Here is a 26,899-nt window from a genome sequence, read left to right as displayed (position 1 = left end):
AGGAGGGGAAAGGAGGAGCTGGGACCCCGGCCGGCAGCCAGGGACGTGAGACCCTAAGGTGCAGGAGGGCAAGGCACGGGGAGGGGACGCGACGCGGCAACGGGGGGCCGCAGGGAGCCCGGCGTGAGGGGGAGCGGGAGGGCAGGTGGGGGGCCGGTGGGGATGGCCAGCTCGGGGAGCGCAGGGGCCGGCCACGCACTGGCGCCTTGCCGGGCCAGCGCGGAGGGCAGCGAGCGCGGTCGCGGCTCCCCCGCCCCTCGGCCTCGCCCTCGCCGCCCTTCGCTGCGCCGCGCCGCGCTGCGCCGGGCGGGGGTCGCGGCGGGGCGGGGGGCGGCGGTGCCCGCGGCGGGCGGCTGGCGGCGGGGGCGGGCGGAGGCGGGCGCCCCGCGGGCTGCGGGGCGGGGGAGGAGGAGCGGCGGCCGCCGGAGGATGGGAGCGAGCGGCGGAGCCGGGGAGCGGCGCGGGGGCAAGGCCGGGAGCGCGGCGGCGGGCGCCGCGGCATCGCCCGCGTAGGGCGGCGCGGGAGCCGGGCGGCGCCGCGGCCATGGAGAGGGCGAGCCCGGCGGCGGGGAAGCTGAACGCCGGCGGCCGCGGGGCGGGCGATGGGCACGGCCCCGCGGGGGGCGCCCAGCCGCGGGCGGCGGCGGGCGGCGCGGAGCCGGGCGAGCTCATCGGGCGGGCGCTGGATTTCAAGAGCGAAGGGGCGCAGTGCTACAAGGACAAGAAATTCCGGGAGGCCATCGGCAAGTACCACCGCGCCCTGCTGGAGCTCAAGGCGCTGCTGCTGCTGCTGAGCCAGGAGCCGGCCGGGCAGCGCCCTCCCGCCGCCGCCGCCGCCGCCGCCGGGCTCAGCGAGGAGCAGCGGCAGGCGGTGGAGGCCATCGAGGTTGACTGCTACAACAGCCTGGCAGGTCAGCGGGGCCGCGGGGCGTGGGGCGGCGGGGTCCCCCCACCGTCGCCGCGCACACCTCCCTTCCCCTCCGCAGAATAGCGCTGCCTCACTTCTCTGCTCGTTTAATCGCCTTTCCTTCCGTTGTCTTCCATTTTTAATTTCGTTCGCACGGTTGGCACACAAGCGCTGCCGGTGCGCGGCTCGGCGCCCGGCTGCCTCGGGCAGCGCTGGGGAGGGGGCGCACGGCCAGGCCGCTCCTTGCGCGGGGGCTCCTCTGCAGCCCCGCGGCCCCCCAGCCCTTCCCCGGGCTGCTCCGGCCGCCACGGGGTGAGCCCCGCGTCCTCTTCCCCTGGGAGACAGGTGAAAAGGCAGCGGTGCGTACGTGGGATGCTCGGACTTGAGAAATCCCGGCTGGGGAAGCGGCCAGGATCGCACGCTGCGTTTTTCCCTCAGCCCGAGATGTCCTTCAGTCCCCTCACCACGGCTCCAGTTCTGGTGCCGGTAATTAACAGTATTACAGAGAGGGAGACTCCTTCTACCACATTTGATGTAAGGAAAGGGAAGGGTTTGGGCGCTGCGGCAATAGCTCCAAATAGTACTAGATATAAAAAGAATTTTTTGGCCTCTTAGCGGTGAAAGTTGAAAGCAAATACAGGACTGGCTTTTCGCTAGCCGCCAGTCACCACTGTGGTCAGTAGACATTTGATCATCACTCCCTTTGCTCCCTGCCATCTGTTTGGAAGTGCTGCAGGAAGATGGAGGGGAGGGATGGGGGGTTTAACTACTTTGTGGTCTGATTCTGAAGTCCTTACAGAGACAGAACTCCTCTTGACTTCAAGGAGCTTTACCCAAGCAAGAACTGCAGGAGCAGAGGTTATTTTTCGTCCCTAGCAGCGCGTGGATTTTTTCTTTCCAAGCCTGAAAGCATCTCTAAAACAAAAACTTCTGCCTAGGTACATGCAGGGAAGTGAGTGTTCATAACGTGAACAAGGGGCACAGAATGACAACATTAATAAAGCCCTGCTATCTTCCAGAAGGATGAAGGGTCACTCGTTACCCTTTATATTTTGGGGGGAAAAACTGGCGAAAATCAGGACCTTAGTGTGTCGGCTGTCACCATCACTTGGCTTTTAGCTTTCTAGACAGAGTTGATTAGCTTTGTTTCCTGTCGTCTAGTGCTAAAAAAGATGCAGGATAAAGCAAATGGTTTGAAACACCAAGCCAGAATCTCCTCTTGTCTTAAATCCCTGCCAATCTGTTATACTCGATATGCCTTTTGGGATGTAATGGGGGGCACAATTTAGCCTCCTTTCATCACGTTTTCAAATACTCTTCCTTCAAAAGCCTGTTGAAATCGCATAGAGGGAGAGGCAGGTGAGATTCCAGAGCGATACCATAATTGCACAGCTGTAATTTTGTCTCTCTCCAAATTTCTGTTCACAGGTTTATTAAAATGCATTGTATTTGGCAAGGATCATTTAGATTGGCAGGGTTATACAAAGAGCCCATAATACTCTGAACAATATAGCTCGGTGAGTTCCTGGGCCTGAAAAAGTACTCGGGAAATATCTCTGCTAGATACAAATGAGACGTGGTAGGCAGAAGGTAAACGAAGTGGGAGGGAGGGATGCAATTTGCTTCTGTGGCGCTTTCTGCTGAGTATACAAGTTCCACTCGCTAGAAATGGGTCTGCTCCTGCTGACAGAGTTGTCCTGCATAACGGTCATTGTCCAGCTCATTTATTTACTGTTTTGGGGTTTTGTGGGGAATTTTTTTCACTGTTGGTTGTATTTGATCTTGTCAGCGGCAGCAAGCAGTGGGAGAGAGAAACGTGCTCCATCTTTAACCTAGATTTGAACAGATTTTTTCCTAAATTTAACCAGTGTGAACACAGGAGGAGATGAGTATAATTAACCCTGGAGTTGCAAGCAGTGCTTTTCCTGGGATAACCCCGCAGCGGGTCAAGGTGTCGTTTTGCACAGCCGGTTGTCACATGTTTTCAGTAGATGGCACGCACAGAGCAGAGAACAGCATTTGTCTCGGAAATGCGTAGCTTCGCGTGTGTCTGCTGGGCTGTCTGCAAGCAATTTTAAAGAAATTCCCTGCATGTTGGAGAGGGGAGTGTGCAGTTAAACTGGAATTGCAGTGTTGCTACTCCTAGCCGTCGCAGAGCTCCCATTCTAGCAGGGGGAACTGTGAATTTGGGTCTGAAGGGAAGGGAAGAGGGGGGAGGGACTTTCCCCAGAACTGTCATAATAATTAGTATACCTTTCTAATAGCAACTTCAAGAGGTGCAGCAGTGGGACTTTATTTTCTAAGTGTGGTGCAGCAGAAGCCACCAGTTTCTTTACACAGTGGGCTCCAGCAGAAGCAGCAGCGCATACTGTGAGAGTTGAAGTCAGTGTTATTTGACACGGGGAGGAGAGGAGATGCAGAGAGTTTTGCTTCTGAGCGCTGAATGGGGGCCTAGAGCTGTTTTTAAGATAAATAAATCTGCATAGTGCAGAGAGCATAACAGCAGTACATCTGAATTCTAGAGAAGGCAGTTTTTCACTTAGCTCTGATTTATACCCGGTAGCATTAGCAGCTGTCATCTGAGTGTCCTTATTATCAAGTTCTTTTAGCACCTCCGCTTACTCTCTAAGCTTAGCATTTAAGAAGCCCACCTTGCTTTTGCACTGTCATTTTTCATGTGGCCACCACACATCCACCTGTCAGAGATGTTTTGCATCACAAATATAGATGCACGCACACACAATTACTTGTTTAGATGCAGCATACCAGTCAGAAGAGAGCATCAACTATAGATAAATACGCACTTTGCCAAATAAGCAGGTGAGAAATATATACCCAAAGGGGATTTGGGGCAATCTCATGGGTGAAGGCTTGGGTTGGTTGTTTTTTTTTTAATCTGACTGGTTACATGAGTAAGGAAGAACATGTGGGCAAACACTAAACTGTTGTCAGTGCCTGTATTGCCTTGCAGAATGTAAATTTAGGCACAGACATGCACACAGATTCTTGTTTAGCTCCGCTTCTTTTGTAGAGCACCTTCAAGAGGCAATTTTCATCCTGCCAGGTGGGGTGGCCAACTCTTGTATTTAATCAGAGCCCCACAATATTCGGTGTGTTTTCTGAAGTTCCCTGTTGTTGGAGCTGTGTGGCACCCCAACAACCTAAACTATTAGCCTGTTTCAAACGATCCCAAATCTGCTGGTTTTTAAATTCTTGTGATTTTTTTATATTTTAAATCGGCCTAGGATTTTCACTGCTTGCCATTGGCAGTGCTGCTCACATTTCTTTCACTAAGCTACTAGCTGGGCTTCAGTTTAAGCTCCAAGAGTTTTGCCTTAAAGGGACTCCCCCTCAGGGCTGCAAAATCCAGTGCTGCCGCGTTCTTGCACGGGCCTGCCGATACCCCTTCATTTTACCACAAGCCTCTCTGTTAAATGTCACCAGATGCAAGAGCAGCAGCATGGTCGAGGCTCCCAGAAGTTGCTAGGGTAGGCAAAGAAAAAGCCTCCCAACAGCACAGAGCCTCGTGGAATGAATGCAGGGCTGTAAGGCAAACAGTCCGTCCTTTATGACTCACTGACGGTCTCTGACCTTGAGGAAGTCACTTGACATCTTTTTGCCTCTCTCAGCCCAATTGAAAAATAAAGAACAGGGACCACAATCTCATCCTGATGGTGCATTCAACTGAGTTTCCCCCAAGTCAGTGGTTTGTGCTCTTTTAAAAACAGGTGAATGTATGAAGAATGCCTGCAGAAAAGCAAACTGGCCAAATATCCCTCAGGTCTCAGTCTCCTTTCCACTCCTATAGCATCTTTGATCTAGAAGAAGCTTAAATGCTTTATGTACTGCATGCAGGCAGGGATCATTTACCTACTACAAACGCAACCATTACTCTCATTAAATGCAATGATAATTTTATTCCAGCACTACTGCCTAAAAGTTTACAGGATCAGAAGGACTGCAGAGAGAAACAAGTCCTAGTCGTTCCAAAGCAGAAAAATGCTAAGGGTAAGCATAGTTTTAAGCTGTTCTGGTGAGGGAGTGTTGCAGTGCGATAAGCAAACCTTTGTTGGTTTTCCTAAGCACACAGAAATGCTAGAGCTAATCCTAGCAGGAGAAATGGAACCAGTGAGACAACTGGGGACGAGGAGTGGTGCTGGGCGATCTGGGTTTCTAATCGTCCCTCTCTGTGCTAACCAGCTGCATTATCTTCACCAAATCTTCTCATTCTTCGAACTTCAGTTTATCCATCTGTGTTTATGACTTCTTGGGAGTACAGGAAGGCTTTGTTGATTACATGAATGTAAATTAAGTGTAATGCATTTATATACCTGTTCAGGTATGTTTAGTTTAGTATAGGAGTCTCGGCAGGAGAGCACACATACCCGTAGAGAGTATTAAAAAATGTAGCCATCCAAGATATGCCTCAGCCTGGATAATGAGGTTTGGCCTCCTACACTGGCAGAAACGTGCACTGGTACCATTCATGACTGTGAGAAGGTCATAGCGACAGTCCCACAAAACATGGCACTGCCAGCAGCGTAGGAACCTCCTAGCACCCTTGGGCTCCAGACTGGGGTGTGGGTACTACTCCCAACCATCACCAGTTGCACAGATGCTGGTGAGTAGTCCCACTGAGAAATCCAAGTAAAAAAATATTTATAATACTTAGTCCAAGTAAAAATATAACTAAACATGAGAAAAGCTGGTAAAACTTGTCTCCACTGACCACCCACTAGGACTCCTCACAAGGAGTCTTTGCTAAAATCCCATCCCAGTATATAGCCGTTAACAAGTACAGACTCTACCAGGACACATGGTGCTGTGGGTGTTAAAGCAGTCTCGGATTGTTGCTTGATGTGAAGCTTTTTTTATGTGCTGCATCAACAAAAAACACCCTCTGTAAGGATGCCATGCAATGGGAAGGAGAGCAGCAAACAGAGCAGGATGTGGTCTGCACTTTCACTGATTGAGGTGGGAGTTTCCCGACACTCTTGGTTTAGATACGTCTAATCCAGCCAGAGTGCATGGGAATATCTTGTTTTACAGGCCTGATGCAATTACTGCTCCAGGTAGGTGCAATTGCAGCAGAGAATAAACACAGATGACTGTGTGTGGTTTTTTTAGTGATAGGCCCAAACCCTGACATGCATTTAAGAAAGAAGTGGGATTTGAAGCCATTGTCTGAATTACTCTTTAGAAATAACTCCGTATGTACCTATTCCCTTTTATTTTGGAGGACAAAATTCTCCCTCTTCAGGGAGGAGTTTCTTGTGCGTTGAGAGGATGGTATGGAAATACATCCAGATGCTGGGGGGCAGAAGGGAGGAAGAGAAAGGATGGCAAGCTGCCTCCAAACTTGGTTTAAATTATAGAAGGAAGACAACTGTTTATTAATGTTGTTTTCAGCTTACTCAGACGACCATACCAGTGACTAATACTGAGGGTTAGAAATGCTTTGAAAAAGAATCAATATTAACTATCATTAACTAGAAAGTTGTTACTAATGGCTGCTCAGGAATCTGTCTCCTTTTGTTCATTCCTGCACTGCATCTTGGATGGGAAACAGTAAGCTTAGGACATTGATAGATTAATGCAGGTAAATCTTCTCGTGGTGGCGTGGAGCATTGCTATTCTGTCCTCTTTAACAAAGGTTGTAGAGTCAGTGCGGTTTCTGGAAGCTGCGCTGGAATTGCTGAAGGTAGCTTCAGCTGGGGCATACTCACTTGTGTGAGGCTGGGAGGTGGTGGTAGGACACTGTAGCTTGCCCTGTTCTTATACGCTTGCCTAGGCGTTAGCAGCCATTCAAGGTGGGGTTGGGGTAGAAAGTCTGTCTCAGTAGAGCCATTCGGAGTTTAGGACACTGCTAGAAACAATACTAAGACAATTCGTGGAAATTAATTAGGCGCAGTCACGTTTTCTCTCTGTGATAACCCATGGCAGAAGCGACAGCTGGGAGCAATGATCTTTAGCTGTCAGAGCTTGATGTGCCAGAGCTCATCTGTTACTATCCATAGGCAGTAGCTAACATCATGTTCTTTACTTCAAAATCCACTCCATTCTCCCCACTCTCCAAAATTCTTGACACGCCATTGCCCTGGGGCTCATAGGCTGGATAGCACCATCTGCTTCTCCTTGGCTTTGTCCCGTGTACCCAGTTCTCCCATCACGTTTCTCAGCTCAGGACTCAGGGCTGCTTACGCAGTCCATGCCTTTCCCCCTTTGAATTCCTCTACTCACTCTCCCAATTGCAATGCAGCCATGTCGGACTTTTTGACCTCTCAGACAAAGATTTGTCCCTTTCCAGGCTTCCCCCATCTCTGTTCTGCCAGTGAGGTCCTCTCATCCCCTTTGTTCTCATACTCTGCCTCTTGGAACACCTGATTCCTTTGAGCTGATTTTGCCTGGGGTATGTTAGGTCAGGCTGGACCTTCTCTCCCTTCCTGGCTCTTCTCAAGGCCCATCTCTGCTGTGACACCTACAAGAAGCCAGTCATTTGGTGCTGGTTACCTATTTGTGTATAACAAGGAGGAGCACCTCTCCACAACAGTGTGTACATGTGCAAGCATGTGACTATATTCCATATCTTCACACCCTTTGTCATTCACCTTTATAGATTCACCAACTCTTCTGATCAGGGGCATGAATTTTAACACATGCTTGTCCTGTGTAGCCATGATCACAACTTTGCCTGTCACAGCAGTATGTCCTCATCATTAAAGCCCTAGGTTGTGTAAATCACCGCCCCAGAATGGTTCTGCAACAGCCTCCCAACAGGAGTCGGGGAAAAAGCAGTCTCGTGCTGTTTGCAACTCTAGCAGTTGTGGATCTGTTTGCCAAAGAACCCAGAAATGCCTGACAAGTCCTGTGTCTCAAGCTCCTGACTTTATCATGACATCTCAGTCCTATTCACTCATATGTACCATCAACGAGGCAGGAACTGCAACTCTGTAGATGTCCCTAGGTGGAGAGAACAACCGTCCTTAGGCTGCTGCGTAAGCTTTTCAGGATGCAGAACACCGATTATTGGTTGCAAGGCTACAGCATTTTTCCTTCTCCAGTACATCCACATTTGACAAGTCAAATCCCTGCCCTACTGAAGCGAATACTTTTCTCGCCACTGCTCAGTATTCCCTTTCTTTCTTTAGTAGGAGCACTGCCCATTGCGTTTACTTGCTGCCAGTTTAGGGGGCTGTCATGTAGATTGTTCTGCATCAATGGCAACTCCTTTCATATCAGTGGCAGGCAGCAAAACTCTGCTCATCTAGCTGTCGATCTAGTTGCCTGGGAGCTGCTGGAAAGGAGCAGCTGGGTCAGCCAGCAAAGAGCCACCAAACGAGTGTTCCTCAAATTTTGATTCCAAAGTTCCTGTGATGCCCTGATTACAACTGTCAGTTTTCACACCTCTGGTGTTACTCTGGCCTGGCCACATCAGGGACATCTAAACAGCTCGTTTCCTACTTGAGGAAACTCAAGTGAGGTATCTACCTTGCTTTAAGTCACCTTACTCTGTAAAGCAAGAGGGTTCAGGGCCCTCTTGGTAGAACCTAATCAGGCAATGGTGGAAATTTGCTACCGGTCTGATGCGTCTGTAAGGCTTAGCCTAACATGCAAAGACTGATTTCAGATCAGCCCAGTTGGATGCTGATTATCTTAGGTCTTTTCCAACTTGAAAGACTTAGCTCTTGACTCCAGGCAGCAGAGCTGTTTACTGCTATCTGAAGCAGATGGAGGGGAGAATACAAAACAAGCAGTGGGGTATCTTTGCCCTGCACATTCCCCAGTGTGGTGTGTGGGAGAGGAAATTTACTCCTGGAAGCAAATTAAAAGCAGAGGAAATGTCTGGGACTTGAAAATTTATGTCAGAACTTTAGTGCTTCCTTTGGCTATTCCTGGGCTGATGTGACTAACAAACGTCTACCTCCGGTGTGCTGTGTTATCCCTACAGTCACCATCTAATCCACAAATTCACCCTGATATGAAAAGCATCTTTATGATATAAAGAATGATCTTTCAACCAACTGCAGGGAAGAAGCTGTGAGAATTCGCATTCCTCTGCTCCACTCCTGCTTCCAGAGAGGAAGAGGGCCGAAAGATTTGTTTCATTCACTCTTTCAGAGAATAAGTGGGCCCTATGGAATGGCCGTAGCCTCTCCTGAACAGGAGCTGCCCAGGGAGGTCATCACCCCACCCAGTTGATCTTGCAGAAGCAGAACGATGAAGAGGAGGAGTCTGTTATGATGCTCTGGAAGACCATCATAAGTCAGCCCTAGCCACTGCTCTGTAAAGGCACCTTTTTTCTTGTCTAGTGCTTCAAAAGAACCAAATCAGAATCTCTGCCCCATGTCTGTAGCTATGATTCTCTCATCAAACAGTGTGGTGCAAAGTTAAGTCTCAACTCCTTTAGTCACCATATTTTTTTAATACTAGCATAATTCAAATCCTAGATTACTGTCCTCTTAAATGCTTTGCAGTGATTAATTGCTTAAGACACGGTAGTGCGTTCAAGTTGCAAGGAAACCAGAGCAGCATAAGATCCTCACCTATATTGGAAGTACAAAGAAAATGTATTCATTTTCCTTTACACATTCTCTAACTACTGTGATGGAGCTCAAACTGAGGCAGCTCAGGAGCTTTGCTCATGGGGTGGGGGGGTAAATTAAATTAATAGATTAATACAAAATAATTTTTAAAACCCAGGGCTGATTAACTTGGAGCACAGTGCCAGAAGGTATCATGGAGTTAAAGAACGTAATAAGGTTAGAAAAGAAGGCTTAGACACATAACTAATCAGAACATTCACTGCTGTATTAGATAGGATAAAAACTGTAAAGTAAATATTACATTTTCATGCTTGAGAACCACTGCTAACTGGTTTGGATTTACAAATAAACTTCGCTGAGATTTTCATTTCCCTGTCCACGGCCATGTCACATAAATGACTCAGTCATCCTGTGATCAGCTAGCATATTCACATCCTTTTCCTCTTTGGTTGTTTCCAGCTCATGAGCTCACAAATTCTACCAGAAATTCCAATTAGTCCCAAAGAGCATGGTCTTACATTTTGTATTATCGACTTCCATCCCAAATAAATTTACTGCTGTCCACCAGGTCAAGTAGTTCTTTTTATATTACATTGTCGTCCTCATCCCTTTTAACAGTACCCTCCAACTTCACACTGTCTGTAGGGCACTCCTACTTTTACATCAGGGGCATTAACAAAAACACTAAACAAGCTCAATTCTGAAATTAATTCCTGAGGTATTCTACTAGTGATCTCTATTTACAGACCAATATGCCTGTCAGCAGAACCCATTTCAGCTTCTTTAGCCACCACATAATTCTTACACTGTATCTTCATCTTCCCTAGCTTAACCGAAAAGGCACAGTCAAGACAGAGAATTGTGTTACTGGCCTGATCCAGTACAATGATTTGGGTGTTCCTGGTGCCTGAAAACAAGTTCCCTACTTGGGGTGGAAGGTACCCTCCACACGTTCCAAATCAGACATGCACTCCTACCTCGTTCCTCCACTGCCTCCAATGCCTTGCACAGACGTAGTTTATGAGGGGGTTGGGAATGACCTGAGATCTTTACCTGAAGTGCTTTGCCACAGTTTATATTAAAAAGAAGGCATCCTATTAGAGGGCTGGTTTATATGCTCCTGCACAGTTCAAACCCTGACTTTCTCAAGCAAATAACATACTGAATCATCCCTCTGGTCTTCAGTTTATTCGTTTTCAGCCTGATTTCCAAAGGAAATGAGTCATAAGCAAGTATGTTTTCTGTGGTCTGCCTGTCAGTCCCCTCTCAATAACTTTCAAACCTGTTGGCCAGCTAGATTTGATGGAGGGACAGATGTCTCAATGGTACTAAGTTTATACGGTATAAATGGAGAGCAGGGAACAGGCAAGGACACTAGAGGTCCAACTACACGAAAGGGTGATGCTTAAGCCCACTTTACATCGTCTATCAAAGCTCAGCCAGGTGACGCAGCCTGACACAGCCAGAGTTAGTTGGCTCCGTTGCTGACAAACCACACTTCTGTGTAAGTTTTTGTGCCTTTTTAAGGAAAATAAGGTTTCAAGGGCTTCATTTTATACCCCTCTCTCTCGGCAATTAGTTAGAAAACAGTAGACTCGGGCATCCTCTGCCTCTTTGATTCTGTCAGTTGTTCTCCTCTCCATCCCTCCCAGAGAGGCCATAAAGGTTTCTCTGTTTCAAAACATCATTAAAATGGAAAGGCTTTGGGCTACACTGGACCTGGATAAAACATGTGAATGGGTTATTATTTTAATGAAGGAAATGTTCCTTCCCATTTGACCTCTCCATCTTGCCAGATGAGTCTTTTCAGCTAGGGAGGGTTCAAGGAAAAACCCAAAGCATTTCAGTCCCTATCAATTATACATGGCATGAATACAGAAGGAGGTGGCCCCAGAGACAGCCTGCTCTCCACCCCTTAGTGGACTCCGCAATTGTCAGCTCTTTCACGTGTCCTGGGAGGGGAACTGCGAGCCACCACAGGGCACAGCACACAGATGTTACGCAGCCACGTCATCCTGCCCTGTTTGTGGTACAGGATAAAGTGCTAGCTCTCATCCCAAATTGCACATGCTGCAGTAAGCCAGGCTTGAGGCAACTGTGGTATGCACGACTGTCAGTGACTTCATTCGAGAGCCTTCGAGCCGTTCCAGCTGCATTTCACAGTACTGCTGTCAGTTGTTTGAACCACTGTGAGCAAAGGATGCTTTACCCTTCAGTAGAGAAGGCAGCTTGAAATCCATCACTTCCTCCAAAGCGTCTCCCTACTTACAGAAATCCCCTCCTTGTCTCCGATGGGTTTGAAAAAAACCCAACCATCATTCCATTAAGACCTTAATTTCACTGTGTAATATACTCTGGTAAGAATCATAAAATATTTGATAGCACTTGCTAGAGTTGGACTGCTGTTGAACTCCAGGCACTTACCAGATGGTTGTCACCATCTGATGTTGCTGATCTCTCATAAAATTCTATGTACTTTTCCCTTGTGAAAACGACTCAAGAGACCAGATTCCTCCAGCGGGTATCAATAGTGACAGGAGGCCAGAGGAGGAAGGGGTACAATGTAGAGAAGGTGCCACAGTGAGAGAGTGAAGCAACACAAGGTGAACAAAAGCAAACAGCAAGGAAGGGGCAGTGGAATAAATAGCAACTGGAACAGCAGATCTGAAGGCCAAACATACCTGAAGTCATATTGACTGAACTAGACTGGACTAGATGAGTACTGATTTTAAAAGATAAAGGCAGGTCAAAGATTCCTAGATAAATATAAAGTCAGAGAGGAGGAAACCTCCAGGGGATTTGACCTGGCAGATCAACAATAACAGCCTTGGCAAAAACAAACAGAAGGGACTTCCATCTCTTCTAACGTGGCTGCAGGAGGAGCTAGTATATATGGATATATGGATCAATCAAAATTGATCTAGTAGTTAAAAGCTGACTGAAGCTCTTGCTCTACCAGTGCTTTTCTAGGACTTCACTCCTATCTCTCCTGGCTGGGAGAATCAAAGGCATGGAGATTAGAAGATGCAATATGAAGACCATCTCCACCTTAAGCTCTTTATTGTGGTAGAATAAAGATTTGCTGGTACACAGCTGGGGGCAGATTTTGGCTTCAGAAAACAATTCTTGTTTGCTTGACATCTAGGTTTTAACTACTTCTTTAATATTACTGTAGCTAAGAATTTTCAGTAAGCCTCTGGTTTTGATTTGAAGGACCAGTAACTACAGGAACTGGTAGGTCAAAATACTCTTTCAAAACAGAAGCTATGAGGATCAGATGAAAAGTTTGCTGAAATTCCCTGCTTCTCAAAGCTTTGGCCCTTTGAAGGAGAACTGCAGTATTACATTACTGGATTTGTGATGAAAAATAAGCATAAATCACCGCAAACTTGCCTTAAAGTAGCTTAAGAATCATTTAGAAATAATGAACGCTTCTAAGGAACTGCGCTCTTGAAAATTAGAAAAGTCTGAAATATGGGAACATAAACACACAGCAAAGGCAGAAATCATTCATTCTTGCTCTTACTTAAGTGCTTACATATTCACATGTCTGGCTCGGATGTTGCTCTGACATCCTCCAGCAGGACCTTCTGATAGGAGTTAGCACTAAATGGCAGCCGTCAAGGAGAACTGAGAACCGTTCATGCTCTGAGTGTTAACAGGACAATCAGTAACAGGACTGCAGAGCTGAACAGCAATTCAAGAGTCTTCTATCCATACCCATGCGTGGTACAAGGGTACAGATAAGACATATCCCAGGTCACATTTGCTTAAGCTGTTCTTAAACACTTCCAAAACTAGGATCCTTCACAACTTCCCCAAGCAGTCTCTTTCAATGCTTCGCTCTCTTCATTGCTAGAAAGTTCTTCCTAGCTGAAATGTAAGCCCTCTTATGTCCCGAGTAAAGAAGAACAGACTGTATCCTGGTTATATCCTTCTTTGCATTACAGGGTTGGTTTGGTTTTTTTTTTCTTTTTACTTATATGAACACCGTTAGCCTATCTTCCTTCACGGTCTTCTTGAGGGCTTATGTTCTGTCTTCTCTGGGCCACTTGTTATTGTCAGGGTCCTCCTGTGGATTACATCCACATTTTCTTTCAGGATTGGCATCCAAAATGAGACACAGTACCCTCACATGTCTTGCAAACTGCTTCTTTTCATACATGCTGGTGTGCATTTTTCTTCATTAACAGTATTGCCTTGTTGACTTTAGCTGGTGATCGACTTCACTCCCCAGATCCTTTTCAGCAGCATTGCTCTCCCACCAGCTGTTCCCCTGCTGTACTTACACAGTGGGTTTTTTCCTGCCTAATTGTAGGACCTTTCATTTGACCCTGTCGAATTGCATCTTATTTTTATCAGGACACCACCAGTTTGTGGGGATCCCTTGGAATTCTACCCTGTCTTCCGACATACACCAGCTCCTCACATCTTGGTGTTATCTGCAAATTGATGAGGCGGTCTGCAGTCTGTCATTTAGGTCTTTATTGACAATACCAAATACCATGGGGCCTAGGACAGATCAGTGCAGAACCCTACTTAATATTGTCTTTCACTCTGTTAACAGAGTTAAGTCTGTTAATTTAGACTGTTCTCCTTCAATTTGCTTAAGAAAATGTCACTAGAATTTGTCATTTGACGAGTGTAAAAGCCAAGATATGTAACAACTACTGTTTCTCCTTTATCTTCGAGATTGATCACCCTATCACAGACTGAAGTTAAACTGATTTGTTCTGACAGCTCACATTAGCCGTTACTTATCTCCTTGTTATCAGCCCTGTGCACTCCAAGGGATGGCAATAGGCAGAGTCCTAGGGTTGGGCTGCCAGCCACGAAAAGCCTGACACACAGGCTCAGCAGCTCCTTTCAGAACTGCTAGATGCCTCTGAACGTGCATGATGGTGGAAGCATCAATGTACTTCAGTCACTACTACTGTCTCTCTCTCCTGGAAAAGCTAATTGGAACTGTGAAGTCAGGGTCTTTCTTCTGGAAGAGTTATGAAGGATGCAAGAGCAGCAGAGAACTGAAGGAGACCATGCTATGTATTGGGAGGAAGGCATGGCCAAGAAGGCAGGATGGGAAGAAGGGGAAGGCGGCTTGGAAGAGATGGCTCTCCGGGCTCTCCAAACATTTATGGATCCACACCTCATTTAGCATTAATCCCTCCCTACAGAGAGAGACAACCTGTCATACAGTTTGGATTTTAATTTTCCACATGTTTCCCCACAAGCAGAAACATACGGGCATATTTAGGCCTTTTTGGTACCTGGAGAGGAATAAATGAGAGCCGCTGGCTGGAAAGTTGTACTGTCATTCTGATACTCCCTTTTCATCCCATTAAGGTTGTCTGGGAACTAGGAGTCAGCTGATCAGATCATTGCCAGACATTATCAAGCTGTCTATAATTAGCTTTTTATTGGTGAGAAGCCATAAAATCCTCTTTGTTTGCAAGCTTGGACTATAGAGAAAGAAGAGAAATATTTCATGGAAGAGATTGTTTGGAAACTGTGGATCCTAATTAACATCTCAGCCTTGTAGTGAAACTGCATGCAGCATTTGTCTGAAAAAAAGATGCTTGAAACATCCTCTGTTGAGGAATGCTGGGTTGCATTCTGGAAAGGCACAGCACACATGGAGCTCATTGCAGATATGGATGCTTTACCACCTCTGCTCTGTTCCCTTGGTGTAGGCTTGTTACATTCCCGCATGTTATATGGCTCCTTTTAGTGCCAATCCAGACTGAAAATTTAACACGTGTTAAAACATAGGTTAAAAATTGGGCTGTGCCATCCATATGTAACCTGTGCAATCTGCACACTCAGGATCAATAAGTTCAATTTCAGAGAAGTTTGGATAAGCATTCCGGTAGTCCAGATCTTTTTATGCTGTACGTTAAAATTACGGTAGTTTAAGTCCAAGGTGACTTTTATTCTAAGATAACCTTTTACATTTTCAGCATCATTTTATGAAACATTTTACCTGATTCATTTTAGAAGTTAATTACAGTTTAAATTACTAACATATGGCTGAAATTTTCACTGTCGTGTGGTAATGGTATGCCCTTTAATTCCTCCAGTGGACACCATAAGCTCCATGTGCTTGTTGTAAACACCATTTACACAGACTGCAGTGTGCAGAGATTAGTGATACATCCATTAGTGGCATGGTTAGAAGATCACTGTCTATTCCAAGACAAACATTTTTCCTTTTTTTCCCTCCTGTTCTTTTTTGGTATATCCCAATAATTTTTCTTCCCAAACACTTAAATCAAACCAAAACTTATCACTATCACGTTTTCTCTTTTCTGAGGAAGAGCATCACCATGAAAGATGCCACTTCTGAAGTAACCGAAGTATGAGACTCTCCTAGTCTGCCCTATTATTTTGAGTCTTAAAGAGATATGAGAACAAAGCCTGTTCAATGATATATAAAGGTCTTAATCAAGTGTCTGAATAAAACCCTGAAGCCGTCATATCAAAGCATCAATCATGTGTTTTCCAAAATAGAACCAGAGCAAGAATATGTACCATCTTCCTGCGATTTAAACAGATTTTAAGTGAGCTGCTGACTGCTATACTTAGGGCGAGATCATATCAGAAAGCAAAGTATTTTGCAGAGTTTAATTGTGGTTATTTCTGGGAATGACACTGTCAGTTTGTGAAATACACATTTGAGTTTGTAGTGGTTGGAGTACAGAGCACTTACTCAAGAGTAATAATCCACATAGGCTGTTAAACTCCGGTGGTGGAGTCAAGAATAAATACAGTAAAGAGGGAATATCCACTTCACGTTTAAGCAGTAATGGGTTTAGCTACTTCTCTCTGCTTTGCAACCAAACAAATCAATACAGGCTGTTTTTTTTTTTAAACCACTGGTTGGAACAGTCTCATTAGCCTTGCCCATCTCGCAGTAAACTCTTCAGTGAAAGTGGGCCAAATGCACTAATACGTCTTTGGAAGGCAAATCTAATATCCCCTAGATTTTCAGTCTAAGGGGTGGAAAGCAAAGGTCATTTGGATTCAGACCCTTTTGCACGGGTATACGAGAGTGGTTTGACCACATGACTTACTGTTAGCTCTTGCATAGGACACCTGCTCCAGTCTCCAGGGGATGTTTGCAAGGGCTAGCTTTAAGCATTGCAGGTTAGTATCCCTTGGTGAGTACACTCAGCAGAGGAGAAGGTGATTCTGAGTAGGAATGTGATTGTGGTTAAGTGATCTGCTGGAGGAGCTGCTCTCATACACACCTAGGGAGACTAGTTTCCTCTGCTTGGATTTCCCTGCTGTAAATGCTCCTCTTGGTCCTCGGGCTCCCTGCACTGTGTCTCTATGTCCTTAGCACCTTGTCCCAAACTCTTGACTCCACTTCTCCCCCCAGACTTTGCCTCCTCAATAGACCTCAACTCCCCACTCGTACACCACTTTCACCACCCCAACAGTTCTGTGCCTCTGTCCCCACGTGCGTTTCAGCCCTGGTCTCCTCCCCTTGCAAACATCTGTCTCCCTGTCGTTCTAAGACAACCCCTCTCAGCTTGGTTTCCACTTTCTCCTCTTCTTTCTTCCTGTGACCAGTGAGCCAATAAGAGAATTTTCTTGCTCTTTAAGTTTACAAATACCTGCTTTTTCCTAGATCGGATTGTGCCCAGGGTGGATCAAATATTCAGTGGATTTGGGTACCAAATTGTAAGGCATCTCTACTGAGTACTATATGCAGTATTATAGTGGTTTTATTTTCAGAAGGTTATCAGTTGGCCAGCTATAGATTACCCCGGGCATAACAGAAGGCACCTGCTTGACACAAATGATATCTGCCAGATTTCAGTTTGCAAGGCCAAACAATGAGAGGGCATAAGACAAATCTGAAGAGACAATCACCAGAGATCTTTAACAAGGGAAAAATAAGATATGTTTCCCTAGCCTGTTTTTCAAAAATACCTGAACAGTCTTGGCTGACATTTTCCAAAAGCAGACATCAAAGGCAGACATTGCACATAGAATATTTTAGTCCAAAAACTTAAAAGACCAACAAAGTTATAAGCAGCTGACTGTCTCCTACAGTGGAAGGCACAAGGCAATCTTAAAAATAGGCAGCACTACCTGCTTACCTGGGTGATTGTCCTGGTTTTAGCTGGGATAGAGTTAATTTTCTTCCTAGTAGCTGGTATAGTGCTGTGTTTAGGATTTAGTATGAGAGTAATGTAATAATGAGAAAACACACTGATGTTTTAGTTGTTGCTAAGTAGTGCTTACACTAAGTCAAGGACTTTACTGTGTTAGGTAACACCTCACTTGCAGTATATGCTCCCTGTTGTGCTGTTGATCATCTCTGGGGGCTGGATTAAGGTTATCATCTTGCTGTACTTTGTAGCACTGGTTTATGATATGATAAAATGGCTGGTCGTGAGATTAAGCTGGTATTTGTACTCAGCATTGCCGTCATCTCCATACTTCGGGAGCCATCTCTTATAAACTGTTAATAATTACACTTCTTACCTTTTCTCCTCGGAGAGCCAATTTACAGGGGAGACACCTTCCTTCCCTTCCCCTTCCCCTTCCCCTTCCCCTTCCCCTTCCCCTTCCCCTTCCCCTTCCCCTCCCCTTCTCCTCCAGGCTAGTTACAACAGCTCTTGAGAATTTTGAATGTCCTTAGGATGTTCAAACTGGCATGTTCCTGTTGCTCCTACTCCTGAATGTGTTTCAGGTCTTGTTTAAGGTTAAACAACTATTTAAGAATACCACCCAGAGATCTACCCAAGCCTGGATAGTTATGAGTGGCAGGGTGTGTGGGATAGTATGGGCAAGTACCTAGGGCAGTGGGCACCTCCAGTGTTTTGGAACTTCACCCCGAACAAGTGCAGAATCCTGAAAAACTAGTAAAGTATTTGGAAAAAGTATGCTGTCACCCTGGCAGCTCCAGAGAGACTCAAATCACTGCAACGTGCTGGGGCCTGGCCCATGCCTGCCGAGCCCTGCTCAACGCTATTCAGAACCCTCAAGGGGAAGAGAAGGTCTCTGGATCTGACGACAAAATGACAGGCACTGCAGCTACTCCAACCCTGGTGACAGGCACTGTGGCTGAACCACAGAACCAGCCCGTGCCGGTATCAGTCGCCCCTATACGCAGGAAGAAATCTTGGAAGCGAAAGTCAGCTCGTTTAGTTAGGGATGATGACAAAGCAGGGCCGTCATGAGAAGAGGAAGAACTCATAAACGAGACGGTAACCACCCAATCCCTATCCCTGAGTGAGCTACGAGATATATGAAAGGACTTCAGCCGTCTTCCAGGTGAGCACATGATCACCTGGCTGCTCCCATGCTGGGATAACGGGGCCAGTAGCCTGGAATTAGAGGGTAGGGAAGCCAAGCCGATGAGATCCCTTTCTAGGGAAGGGGGCATTGACAAAGCAGTTGGAAAAGGAGCACAAGCCCTCAGCCTCTGGAGGTGACTCCTGTCAGGCATGAAGGAAGGGTATCCCTTCAAGGAAGATGTTCCCAGGCAAGTGGACCACCATGGAGAGAGGTATCCAGTATTTGAGGGAATTAGCTGTGCTGGAGGTGATTTATGATGACCTGAACAACGAGCAGTTACCCAAAGATCCAGATGAAGTCTGATGCACACAACCCATGTGGCAGAAGTTTGTACAAATCGTTGTATGCCAACTCATTGGCAGTACTGACCTTGAAAGATGGAGAGGACCCAACAGTGGATGAATTGCCTGGCCAGCTCTAGCAATACAAAGAAAGTATTTCTTCCTCCCTCATCTTGGCTGTAGAGAAACTGTCCTGGCAGGTCCAGCAACTCGAAGAGTATAGGTCCTACTCTCCACCTGTACGGACTGGTATCTCAGCTATTAGGAGTAAGCGTTCCTCTGTGCAAGAGAGAGGATATAGAGGGTACACACCATGGGGCACCCTGTGGTTTTACCTGCATGACCATGGAGAGGACATGACGAAGTGGGATGGAAAATCTACCTCGACCCTAGAGGCACGGGTATGTGAGTTACAAGGAAAAACAATCACACAAGGGGGATCTTCAAGGAAAATTGCTGCTCCAGTTTCCAGTGAGCAGTTCCCCAGACAGACTAGAAGAGCTGATCTCACTTACGATCTTAATGAAGGGACTCCTGACTCATATGTACAAGAAATGAGTAACGAATACTATGACCAGGACTAGAGGGGCCCTGCCTCCAGCCAGGTGGAGGAAGGGGACAACTGGGTTTACTGGACCGTGTGGATTCGATGGCCTGGCACATCAGACCCACAGGAGTATAAGGCTCTAGTAGATGCCGGTGCACAGTGTACCCTGATGCCATCAAGCTGTAAAGGGGCAGAACCCATCTGTGTTTCTGGAGTGACAGGGGGATCCCAACAGCTGACTGTATTGGAGGCCAAAGTGAGCCTAACCGGGAATGAGTGGCAGAAGCACCCCACTGTGACTGGCCCGGAGGCTCCGTGCATCCTTGGCATAGACTGCCTCAGGAGAGGGTATTTCAAGGACCCAAAAGGGTACCGGTGGGCTTTTGGTATAGCTGCCTTGGAGATGGAGGAAATTAACAGCTGTCCACCTTGCCCGGTCTCTCAAAGGACCCTGTTGTGGGGTTGCTGAGGGTCAAAGAACAACGGGTGCCGATCACCACCACGACGGTGCACCGGCGGCAATATCGCACCAACCGAGACTCCCTGATTCCCATCCATAAACTGATTCATCGACTGGAGAGCCAAGAAGTGATCAGCAAGACTCGCTCACCCTTTAACAGGCCCATACAGCCAGTGTGAAAGTCTAATGGAGAGTGGAGACTAACAGTAGGCTATCGTGGCCTGAATGCAGTCACGCCGCTGCTGAGTGCTGCCGTGCCGGACATGCTAGAACTTTGATATGAACTGGAGTCAAAGGCAGCCAAGTGGTATGCCACAACTGATACCGCTAATGCATTTTTCTCAATCCCTTTGGCAGCAGAGTGCTTTTTTGGGTTTTTTTTGCAGCAAACTGCAAACAAGACAGGAGTTTGTGAAATATGAACTCGCAACCCAAGATATTCCTGTAGGGCAAGGGCATTTTCATCTCCCAGAACAACAGCAAATGGAATTCCTGTTATGACTAACACAATGTGTGGAGCCCAAGGAACATGCCACAGGGTAGGGATATGCTAACGTGTTTGCACAGTAATTTGGCTCACTCTCTTAAGTGTTCTGTAACACGAATAGGTCTTGAGCCTTGCCTACAGCGGGAATTTAGCCATAGTGTAAACTGTCTCTGGAGGATTGTTTTGGCATGCAGATTTACCCTTTGGTGAAAATGGCCAGGTAGGCAAGGCTCTTGATATTGTTGTTCAAAATCTCCATGTTAAAACCTGTACATCCTACTTCCAGACTTAGTTCTTAGCTCAGCCAAAATTAGAAGCCAAAAGTTTGGGCTATTTGCATAACCTACAGAGGTATTCACACGGAAGAGGTTTCTCTGGTAAGATGCTAACTGACAGCACTTTCAGTTGAACTTCACTTTGAGGGCTCAGAGAACAGCTATACGAGTGAGGAAAGCTGAAAAATATGGGGGGGGTTAGTAAGAGACTCCAGGCACTTCTTTATGCAGACTATTAAAGAGAAGATGAAGGAGTGACTTGATCAGAGTCTCAGAATACCAATGCAACAAGCAAATACAAGCTTTTCAGGGTAGCAAAGGTGTGGCTAGTAGTTGCACCAGTAGCTAGTAATTGCAGCTAAACAAAACATCAGTATAGAAATGTAGTGATGTTTCTTAAGCAATGGAAGTAATTAACCTTTGGGAGAAAAGGGCTGCCATGGATCCTTTCTCACTGGCACCTGTCAAGCCTAGATATCTTCCTGAAAGATACTCTGGAATTCAAAATTAATTCAGGGTGCAATCCTGAATTAGAATCCAAATTCAATCCTGAATTAGATTCTAATTGAATTAGAATTGAATTCTAATTGAATTCAATCCTGAATTAGAATCCAAAACCCTCAACTGCCAGGATTTTAGTTACAACTTCCCACCATTGCTAACCACAGCTACTGGTAAAGGTTAAAGGTGTAGGTGTATTTTGGCTTTACAGGTGCTTTAATCTTTGTTTTGCCTAACCTCGTGTTGAGCAGGGCCACACAAATTAGCTCTAACAGTACAGTTATCTACTGGTACCAGATCTGTACTGCATCTCTCAAGTTGTTGCAACTCATGGAACTGGCTGGCATAGATTGAGTCCTCAAATTAAAACTTAGAAATCTAGGCTTTACACTCCTCTTATGAGGAAACCCAGCCAAACTTCCTACTTCCTTGCTTAAACATCAACAGTCAGTTGGGAAGCGTGATGGACAGGGCCCCTCCATTGGAGCTAATAGCATTAACCTTCTCCCCCTCCCCATAGCACATTTCACCCAGTAGTTTCAAAATGACTTATTTTACAGCAGACAGGGAGTCTTCATCACCATGTGACATACAAGGTTTTAAAAATTAGGAGTTAACTTACTGCTTAAGCTGACTCAATAAATCAGCTGCCAAATTGAGAATGATAACCAATGTCGCAGGCTGCGGGGAAGCGGGACACCCTGCGTTCTGAGCTGGAGAGATGTAGCCACCAGATGCTGTATTACAACGACAACGAGACCTGCAGGGAATGGGTGACTATAGGTTCGCATCTGCAAGTAAAGGCCACCCTTCTAATCGCCGAAGAGCTACTAGAGATGGTGCTGTGCAGGATCAAGCCCATTCAGTTTCAGGAAGGCAGAAGGAGGAGGAGGAGCTGGATAAACCTCTCGATTCGGTCTCTTTGAGTGAGCCCTGTTCCTCAGAAGGATTCACTGGGGGCCTGTTATGAACGGAGAAGGAGGGTGATGGGGTGTTTCATGTGGTAAACAAGGCCTCCCAGCTAGAGATGCACATATCTGTTTAGGAAAGCAACACGTTTTCAAAACAATCCTCCCCTGACTGAATTAGGTAGGAAGCACAAGGATTCCATGTCTCTTCCATTTCTGAAAGCTGAATTACTAACAGCCTCAATATTTGCATGGAATCACGGTCCATTAAGATCATTTCAGTCCACCAAGAACCGAAAGCACGCACCTCTAAATATTTATAAGGGAGATAGTCCCTCCAGGTTCATTTCCAACAGCCACTTCCAATGCTGGCTCTCCAAATGGCCAGCTCTTCCAGCAGAACTGTTTCCTGCACATCCATCTGCTCGCTTGGTTCAGACCAACACGCGCCTCTCCTGCTAGCCGCGTGGTACTGACTTCTCGCTGCTGCGTGCACGGGTAGCGGGGATGCCCTGCAGAATCTTCGCTGGAAGCGTGAGTCCCAGAGAGAACCCAGCTGGGTATCTGGAAGCCGGTTTGGGTTTCTGAATTTAGCAGGATGTGGGAGACTTTTTCTTTTCTTTTAAACCAATCCGTGAAGCAAGTCCAATAGGGAATTACTGAGTTAATACACATGAATAGACTGCCTGTCATTTTTCACAGAGTCATTTCTATGACTCCAACTGGAAATACCAAGTAGTAAATGAACAGAGAGACTGAAATCCACCCCCCCAGTTGCTCTGAAAGGCAGTTTCACAGAACGTGAAAGGCTGGGTCAGATTGGCAGCGTGCAGAAAGCTACTGCCGCTGCTGTACGTGCTACTGCTCAGCAGATAAACAAAGCAATCCCATTTCCAGGGCTGTGAAGCCAGCAGTAAATTTACACAGCCATCTTTTTAATAGCTTTGAAAAATAAAGGAAAACAAGGCACAGTCATTTCAAGCTCCATTAGAAACAGAGTGAGAAAAATCAATGTTTGACAAATAGGAAGGGACAAATTCTGGATAAGGAAATGCTGCTAAGCTTGTAGAAACATACGTGTTTTTTAACTGGAAATCAAATAGCGAGCAACCAGATACCTTTGAAATACCTATGCACTTTAATAGCAGGAGCTGCTAAAATATGTTGAGAGTTCATCATTGAAGCAAATGGGACAAAGCTCTCGTTAGTAATTACTGTGTCACTCAACCAAATACACCATCAGTGGGGCTAGTTCTGCAGGCCTTATTCAACACATCTGTACCATCAATTCCCTACTGGTAAAAGCCTGTTTATGATTGTTCCCAGTTAGCTATTTAAGCTTTAAATGTGTACTTGCGTTAGGAACGTATTCTGTCCACGTTAACTGATCATAGGCTCGGACTAATTTAGGTTGGAAGGAATATCTGGAGGTCATCAAGCCAACCTCCTGCTCATGAAATGTGAAGTGAGGTACAGAGAGGGTGCAGGGCTTATTTTAGGGGTGCAGGGGAAGGGGATCTAGAACTGTACCGTATTCCTGACCCAGCATCATACCCTCTCAGCTGCAGGCTGCAGTTACCATGCAAAAAATGAAGTCTTGGCTGTTCACTGGTGACACCTGAACTGTGGCGACTTGGATTTCCAGGAGCAGTGAGTCTCCTCCTTGCCAGAGACACACTGAGTAACACCACCTGCCATGGGAAATTTCTCTCCGTGCCCTGGCACTTGACACTGCCAGCCTCTGAACCGATCCCTGCAGCGGCATCCTGCCTTCCTTCCCCGTCCCCAAATCGTGTCATTCCCAAAGTTGCCTTGGGTTGCAGCAGCAGGTGGGCTTGCGGACAGCACAACTTTCTTCGTTTCCCCAAGGACTGTGACTGCACTGTGTCCTGTTCTTGTCAGTGTTCCCCAAACCATTCTTAACACCCAGTATGCCTAATGAAGTTTAGCCTACCGGAGGAAGCACTACAGTAAGCCACGAACAGGGCTGTAAAGCGTGCCTGAAGGATCTCCCCCTTTCCTCTTCATTTCACTCCTGGTTGTGGGAAACTCACTATAGGGATTTTCTTCAGCTCCTTGACATTTATGCAACAATTGTCCTTCAGCACAGAGTCCTCCGCGGGCTGTTTCTTCACTGTATTTACCTTTTCCTTTAGGAAGCCAGCAGAACTGACCTCTCGGGATGAACTTGCGTTGCAATACTTTGCAGAAAGCCCACAGCCTAGCACGTTTGTTCCCTGCCCTACAACTCCAGGTGTCTCTGGTTTGCTAGCAGCACGTTCCAACAGAGCAGAGCCCCTTGTTTCCTATAGCAAAACTCCATACAGGACCTTCTGGATAAAAGGCAATTACATATTATTTGTAAGTCTAACAGCCTTGGATTAAAGCAAATACAAAATTTGATCCGATTTAGTCCCTTTTTTCTTTGTCAGGTAACTGTTTGACTGCCTTTTTGTACTTTCCTGAGCTCCAGCCCGTAGTCTGAGAAGCGATTTTACTACAAACGAAGCCAGTCGCTGCCACGAGACCGTACAGCGTTCCCGCTCTGCGGAGGGATGTTTACGTTCTCGCTCTCTCCCCCCTTCCCCCCCGCCGGAGCAAACACAATCCCTTCGCTTTGCAATGCCAAAAATAGAAGCGTTGGTATCTAAATTGCGAACAATTGAGTTTGGCAAACAATCCGTATGACTGCACCCTTTCTGAATCATGGGTCTGAGTCATTTCCCTCACCTAAGCTGCTCTCTTCCCCTGCGCAGATTGCAGGAGCAGGGAGAAATACGGCACTAATGTTCTGCTGTCTGTCTGTCTCCCCCGCACCGTCCCCATCCCCTGCAGCCTGCCTGCTCCAGGCCGAGCTGGTGAATTACGAGCGAGTCAAGGAGTACTGCCTCAAAGTGCTTCAGAAAGAAGGCGAGAACTTCAAGGCGCTCTATCGATCGGGAGTGGCGTTTTACCACCTGGGTGACTTCAACAAGGCCCTCTACTACCTGAAAGAGGCCAGATCCCGCCAGCCGACAGGTAATGGGGGGAGCGGGGACGTGGCTTTGCATTGAGCACTTTTGCATTTCGTTTCACGAGACTTAGTCTGTCCCTGACTTGATTGCGTTGATTTCCACAGGGATGAGCACGACTCAGGGTATCCTTAGCCGTACTCCCCTCCAAGCACTCTCTGGCAGTGCAGCAAGGTTGCAGTGCCCAGAGATTAACCGCTGCCGAGGCTGCAGCACAACCTGGAAGATAACAGTGTTGTTGGAATGCCGTCTGTGTGGAGGGGATCCTGCCTCTCTTTCCCTCCCTAGTTTATTTTTGAAGAAGAAAGCAGGATGGGGAAGAGTGTACCCCGACCATTACATTTTCTGGCTCTGAGAACAAGCTTTTTCCCCTTAGCAAAGTCAGGACGCTATTTGTAATCCCCAATAGCCGTGCCTTCCACCATCTCAGTAAAGGGTTAGTATTTTAATTTGATCAAAGAAGCAGATGTTTACTCACAAAACATTCATCAAGGATGCTTCAACTTTTGCCATGAAATCAGCCAAGTATCTGTCATCCATGTGTCAAAACCCAACAATTCATTTTGGGACAGCAAAGAAATCACATATTCAAACAACTTGGCCTTGCCAGAGCAACCACCTTTATGCCAACCACCTTTATCCTAACCTCCTCAACCTCAGAAGGTGGGTGGAAGGCCACGATGCAGAGATGGTGCTTTTATTTTTCCAAGAACTGCCTAACAGGTTTTAAACCATTTCTGTTAAGAGGATTTTCTAATACTCAGAGAAAAATTAAAGGATCACAAGAAAGCAAAACGGAAGCCACGTGCAAAGAAAACCCCACCGAGCAGCTCTTCCACCTGAACGTGAGAGGGAGGAGTGAGAACTGGGCATGAAACGGGAGCGAGCCTGGGCCCTGGCAGAGCGCGGTGGAGCTGATGTTACTGAAGTAGCGGAGGCAAGGGAGGCTGAGCTGGCTGTGGTTGGTGTCCTACAGGCGCTGGCCCTGCAAGGGCCCTGGAGGAGCACCGGGGAGGGTGCACTTAAGGGTTGTGCTGGGATCTCCTTCCTCTTCCACCTCCCGTAAGGGTGCCTGGTCCCATCTGCCGCGCTTGGCCATGGGCTCCGGGCAGTCTGACAGCACAGCTGTGCACCCCACACTCCCTGAGCAAATGTTCTTAAAAGCTCAGTTTAGCCTATTTTCGTTTACAGCGTGCCCTTCTGCTTTCAGCCCTTGCCAGAACCAGGAATTGGAGAAGCCTGTGCAAGAGAAAAAATAGGCAGTGGAAAATAAGAAGTTATTTTAACCTTGAGGTTCTGACTAGGCTCAGATATGAAAAAGTCAGTTTAGCTGAACCACTTCACTTCCATTTTTTAAATATGTATTTCTGCGCTCCCCCCCGCCCCAGTGATACTATTTATTTGGTATCCCTCATTGCTTCTTCAAATAAATACTAATTTATTCAACAGCAACAGCTTCAAATACCACAGCTTGCTGCAAAAACATACCAGAAAGTGTCCCCAAAGGCCCTTAATGTATACAAAAAACAGTTCTGGCCTTCAGTTCTGCATCAGAGACTCTTCCCTGTTATTGTTAGACCATTCAAGGCCATTGTTCCACTGTTTTATTTATGATTATGGAAAACTTGAAGGGTATTCAGGGAGAAAGAAGCAAATACATACAATAAGAA

General features: G+C 46.6%; 1 protein-coding gene across 1 annotated transcript in view; it reads left to right on the top strand.

Annotated features, from left to right (window-relative positions):
• The first annotated feature begins 423 nt into the window (after positions 1-423).
• The window catches only part of TTC9 (tetratricopeptide repeat domain 9), a 30,912-nt gene continuing 4,436 nt past the window's right edge, over positions 424-26,899 (top strand). The window contains exons 1-2 of the mRNA XM_075502901.1: positions 424-911; positions 25,054-25,236. Coding sequence (XP_075359016.1) covers positions 545-911; positions 25,054-25,236 — 550 coding nt within the window. The 5' untranslated portion in view covers positions 424-544. The remainder of the gene's footprint in view (positions 912-25,053; positions 25,237-26,899) is intronic.

This window comes from Mycteria americana, chromosome 5 (genome assembly GCF_035582795.1).
Source record: "Mycteria americana isolate JAX WOST 10 ecotype Jacksonville Zoo and Gardens chromosome 5, USCA_MyAme_1.0, whole genome shotgun sequence".
Lineage (NCBI taxonomy): Eukaryota > Metazoa > Chordata > Aves > Ciconiiformes > Ciconiidae > Mycteria > Mycteria americana.
This window is presented reverse-complemented; position numbering and strand designations above follow the sequence as displayed.